The 5,881-nt window shown below is 34.5% G+C and overlaps 1 protein-coding gene and 1 pseudogene across 2 annotated transcripts; both read right to left on the bottom strand.

Moving 5' to 3' along the window:
• Positions 1 to 1,334: 1,334 nt before the first annotated feature.
• On the bottom strand, positions 1,335 to 3,103 carry LOC143596262 (hyoscyamine 6-dioxygenase-like; annotated as a pseudogene). The gene is made up of 4 exons (XR_013146673.1): positions 2,904 to 3,103; positions 2,568 to 2,818; positions 1,745 to 2,063; positions 1,335 to 1,654 (listed from the first exon to the last, which is right to left on the bottom strand). The product of XR_013146673.1 is annotated as a hyoscyamine 6-dioxygenase-like (transcript).
• Positions 3,104 to 5,252: 2,149 nt separating this feature from the next.
• Positions 5,253 to 5,878, bottom strand: LOC143596267 (2'-deoxymugineic-acid 2'-dioxygenase-like; the record flags this gene model as incomplete). Its single annotated transcript, XM_077075087.1, is given in 3 exon segments — positions 5,253 to 5,492; positions 5,584 to 5,631; positions 5,633 to 5,878. Coding segments are annotated over 3 exon segments (534 nt in total), but the record flags the coding sequence as incomplete, so codon positions are not given.
• Between the last annotated feature and the right edge of the window lie 3 nt (positions 5,879 to 5,881).

Below are 5,881 nucleotides of genomic sequence, written 5' to 3'. Positions count from 1 at the left end.
AACGTCTACGGCGGTTTGGCCCCCTGTCCGAAGCCCAAAAACGTCTTCTAAATAAAGTTATGGGTCTTTTTATGTTTTTTGAGCAGTTTTTATGTTTTTATTTTTAGGTTTGTGTTTGGCCCATGGCCTTTTTGGGCCCAATCCGTATTAGAACATCTATTTATATTCTGTATATGTAATGTGAAAGAGAAGACTTGAATTTTATAATAATAATAATTTTTCTCTTCATTTTCCCTTGACTTTTAGGTGGGATTTGGGGGTTTTGAAAGTTCATCACGGGTATTCACTAAATCAACATGATTCGATCTTCGTTTTCGTTTTACTGCTGCATCACACATACCCTAAGTAGCTAGGTACATTTTGTAGCATTGTTGATGTAGAAGTTGACCTCAATGACCTAGATAATAATTTTTTTTTCAGTTTTTTTTCCTAATTTTATTATTTTATATAACACAAACCGAGCTATATTTGGATAATGGGTAAGCGAGTAATAAGCTGCGCCGCTATCCCCTTTTGAATCGCAAAGCCTATTCTGCTAAATATAAATCCTTGGTTCCTCGGACTCTGCGAGTCACTGTGGACCACCTTCTGCACCCGCTCCAAAAAGCGAACCGCCTCGGGAGCTAGGGATTCAAATGTGTCGAAGGCAAATGGAATGAACACGTGCTGATTTTCCAAACATGCTGCCTCAGGCTTAGCAACCTTCCTAGATTCCGCCCTCAAAACCGCTTGTCACGATAATTATTGAGTTTTTGAAAATGTTAGGTTTCAATTTTTCTGCTGGGCTTCAAAGTTTTTGAACCGTAAAAAGGTTAGCACAAGTCTAAAACTTTGTGCCAAAATCTTTTAGTTATAGTTGTTATTTAAAGAGGAACCCATTCGGTTGAAAACTATTTCCCTTAAAATCCTTAAAAAACTTTGTAAATTTAATCATATGGAAGACTACCCAAGAAGAATACGGAGGAGTGTCTCGCGGTTCAATCTATATCAATAGTAACATGTTAAGTAATTTTTGGAAATCTAGAAATGACCTCATTTTTAATAACGAGCCTTTTCAAATATCGTGGTGAACGGCATCCAATCCGCGTCCTTCATGTGGGTGAAACATCGTAGTAGTAAGAGGTCGAGCTTTGAATGGGGTAAATGGTGCAAATTTAAATTCATAAATTTCTTTTTATAAAGGGTATTAGTACTTGTAATTCTATATATCTTTTTCTTTTTTCTTTTATTGTATAAGCTAGTTTCTCAAATCTTGCTAGTTGTCCCTATTTTTTCTTCTAATAATACGAGCCTTTAAAAACAAACATGCTTTAGAACACCTCAACACCCTATAACCAAAACATACAAGATTAAAACATTAGACAAAGGTTTCATTTTTGATACATCAACATGAGATATCCATATGTTGCTAAGGTTTAATTCTATAAACTTCCATCACTGCTTCAGTGTCTCCCAGCTTCTCAAAATATAACTCGGAGAAATCTTTGAATTTAAAGGGCCGAAAAAGTGGGACTTTAAGGTCATTCATTAATTTAGCTGGTTTTATGATGGTGTCCTGACTAGGAAAGATGAAACTCGCAATCGATGTTCGAGCCTCCCTTGAGTTTGTCACTACTCTATGTTCCACGCTTCTTACCTCCCCGTTGCTAATGACCTAAAACACAGTTCCACATATTTTAAGTCACATTTTTAACTCAAAAAATGACTAACTAAAGTATAATTAAAACATGGTAAAAATGGGTACATGTAATTGGTGACCAATGTTAATTACAAAAGCATGAGGCATTGGCTCAACATTGAACCACTGCCCATCCTTGAAAATTTGAAGCCCTTGAATGCTTTCTTGTGAAAGCACAGTTATGAGACTATGATCAGCGTGTTGTGATACTCCTAACGTCAAACCAGGATCCGGGCATCGAGGGTAGTGGTTAATCGACAACAACTGATCTACAGTTAGCTCTTCTCCAAAAAATCCATGTTCGAGTCCTAGTCCTTCACAAATTAGCTCCAACATTTTCAATGAAAATTTCCGCACTTCTAATGAGTAATTTCGAACAACATCTCTTCAAATAAAACAACAAATATTAACCTTCATAAAATCATACATTAGAAATGACAAATTATGGCGTTTAACTATTAACGAGCCTATTTGGATATATTTAGCATTAGAAATGACAAAATTATGGCATTTAACTATTAACGAGCATATTTGGATATATTTAGCTAAAAAATCAAGGTGATAATAGCTTACTTCTAGACTTGTTCAGTTGTCTGAAACCCAAATTTGCAAGGCCCTCCACCCTTTGTGTGGGTAGAATTTGTGGTAAAACATGTCATAAAGCTTGAATGGAGTAGTAAATATACCTTATAAACAACTCCACATTTGTTCCCACATTGTGACACAAGTGTTCACCACATTCACATTTTAAGACTTTCATTCACACACTTATACCCAAACTTCCAACAATACTTTTATATAAAACGGTCAGTTTTTACCCGAGCTAGTTTAGGCACGTAACCAGACCTTAAAATGATAAAACTCAAGGCTATGATTCGGATCATTTTACCTGTAATTGGTAGGGTTCTCAGGCCATGATTGAACCCATTCGTCTACTGGATGACACGGATGCCGTAGATTGTCTCGCCATAAATGAACTTTTTCATCAATGTAATTAGAAGTACTTGTGAAAAATTTGTAACTTTTTGTTGGATCGTTCGTGTATAGTTTCTCCTTCTCCTCGACGGGCATGTTGAATATTTCTTTAAATAGTTCCATGGTGTCATTAATTAGATCTATAGAAACTCCATGATTGATCACCTAGTTAAAACAAAAAATATCAAATTACAAAACTTATAGTCTAAAGAAATGAAATTAAGCACATAAAACTAAATGAAGATGTAACCTGAAACAATCCAAATTCTTGACAAGCATGAAGTATTTCTTGAACTATTTGACTTTGAGTTGTAGAGAGATCAATCAGTGGGATGTTTTGACATAACGGAGCCTCGACGGACCCTGGACGTTCATCGACGGGAAGATGTAGTTTTCGGGTACGATTTGAGTAGTTTTGGACCATGTTGAAACTAGATTCGCCATAGTCTTTGATTTGTAAGATGTGTGTAGCCGTGATCATTGTTATAGTTTTAAAGACTTCAAATCTTTTGAAGATTAGATGCTCGGTGTATATTATTATTATTATTATTATTATTATTATTATTATTATTATTATTACCCATAAGACATTTAAGAAAAATACAATTAAATAGCAAAGAATGAGTCATCATGGTCTAATTTTTTTTTAATTATTACCCTTATAGCATCTTTATTATTAAAGATACTATAATTTAAAAAAGAATCTCGATGTCACAAAGTTTTTTAATTTGAAAATTTTATTTTATATTTTATGATCTAGATTTAGCCACTTAATTTTTTATTTTTTGATTTTGGTTCTTTGTTTTTGAGTTTCATTATCAAGTGATATAAATTTATTCTTTAATTATCTATGAAACGAAGCCTCTCCTAGGAGAGAATACACATCTACTTAGTTATACATAAAACTTACATCATAATATCATGAATAACACAAACCATAGTTCATTGTTTCTGGATAAAGATTAATCCAGTTAAATTAAATGTTATTTGATTAATGAGAGTGCCCAAAACCCTCCCTAAATGGTTTTTTGTGATACAAGCCATGTTATCAAATAAGACTGTCTCTAGATTTGATTCATCTACCAAAAACATTTCACTTACAATCAGTGACGGACCTAGAAATTTTTTTCATGGGGGGCGAAACTTTTAAGGGTCGTTGAATAAAAATTTTTCCGACCCGGTTCAGGTCGGATCATGTCGAAGTTTACGGGAGTTTAAGAATAAGATTCGCCAAATTTACTATTGAGGAATCGTTCATATACTAAATCAAATTAAATAATTCAAATCTTACTAATTTACCATGATTTTCATTCACATCAATCACATTATCAACAGGTTACCATCGGCCGATGGAATAAACCAATTCTTCTAATGCCGCTTAAATGATATAAACATAGATGAGTTAAATGACATTCATATATTAAGTTCATTATGGTATGATAATTATTTTTAAGAGTTAACATAAATAAAATAAGACCACAAAATAAGAAAAGCAACTCAAAGAAAATAAACTTAGAATTAGAATTTCAAACAAGTAAAAAGCTTCTTTTATTACATTGTTATTATTAATAAGCTTTCACATAGAAGTAATTGAAGTTACTTCATCTGACAAGGAAAATTGTGCCACTCAATGTTTTTTGCTTCGGGCCACTACTTTTACTTTTTAGTTGGCTGGTAAAATTACAAAAACACCCTTCATTTCAAAGTTAATGTAGTAGGTCATCTTCTACAAAATGATGATTTCAACGTCTATTCATCACACCAGCCGGAAAATAGCCGGGAGTTGTGAAAGTTTATCAAAAAAAAGAGGTCATCTTCTCAGGAGTTGGCTTCAAAAGTTCAACTTAGATGGGGTGATATCAAAATTTTATGGAGGGCAATCTGGATTTTCACACATATATACCACTAGTAACAAAAAAGTTAAGGTGGGCAGCTGCCTCCCTTGGGACACCGGTAGGTCCGCCTCTGCTTACAATATGACCAATTTTGTCCCATCAAAACTATCATTAATATATTCTTGTTCCATATGTAGGTTAAACTCCAATTAAGAATTTCTTCAAAACAAAGCAAGCCTCCTATCAGTGGCGGATTTAAGATTTTTTTTCAGGTGGTGCACTACTTTTAGATGCTTCAGTTTTATAGAGTCTGGTATAAAAAATTCTGGGTCGGTTCGGGCAAAGTTCAATACATAATATAAATACGATAAAACCCTAACCTAAGAGGGGAGAGAGGTAGGTTGTTAATCGTGTGTTTTATGAAACTCTAACTTGATATAAGGCTGAATTAGAAAAAAAAAGTTCAAAAAATTAGACTAGTAACCTGAATCGAACCCACGACCTTCAATTCAATAAACCAACTACTTACCAGTTAGACCTGCACTTATAATATAAATAATGTGCTTCCTTCCTAATTTATAAGGTGGTTCATCTAGTATTTTCTATATATAAATACACTATTATTTCAAAACTCGAAACCGCCCATTTATTCTTTAGATACGCCCATGCCCCTATGAGGTATTGATAAGGAAGACTGCCTTTTGTATTTTGTGAAGTAATTTCGACAAACTAAAGCACATTGTTCTATCCATATGTTGTTAAGGTTAAATCATATAACCCTCCGTAGTTGCTTTAGTGTCTCCTTTCTTCTCTTCAAACAACTTGAGGAAATCTTTATATTTGATGGGTCGAAAAAGAGGGACATCAGTGCCGACCATCGATTTAGCTGGTTCTACGATGGTGTCCTGACAAGGACTAATGAAAGTCACAATCGATGTCCGAGCCTCCCTAGAGTTTGTCACTGCTCTATGTTCCGCACTTCTTAGCTTCCCGTTGCTAATTATATGAACACAGTTCCATGGAATGTTATTCACATTTTTAGGTTGATAAACAAGTACGCAATATACATGAACAGAAAGTAGTGGAAATTGGCACCTTTAATTGATGGCCGATGTTAACTACAAAAGCATGAGGCACTGGCTCAAACACCGAGTCACTGCCCATCCTTGAAAACCTGAAGCCCATTTACACTTCCTTGTGAAAGCACCGTTATGAGACTAGGATCAGCGTGTTTTTGTATATCTAGTGTAAAACCAGGATTAGGGCATCGAGGGTAGTGGTTAATTGACAACAGTTGAGTTCCGGTTAGATCTTCTCCAAAATATCCATGTTCGATTCCTAGTCCTTCACAAATTAGCTCCAATATTCTCAACGACAATTTCCGCACTTCTAA

Source organism: Bidens hawaiensis, unplaced genomic scaffold (genome assembly GCF_021521415.1).
Source record: "Bidens hawaiensis isolate Kalapana, Puna unplaced genomic scaffold, B.hawaiensis_p1.1 tig00046194_1, whole genome shotgun sequence".
NCBI lineage: Eukaryota > Viridiplantae > Streptophyta > Magnoliopsida > Asterales > Asteraceae > Bidens > Bidens hawaiensis.
Note: the sequence above shows the minus strand (reverse complement) of the source record. Positions and strands in the feature narration are given on the sequence as shown.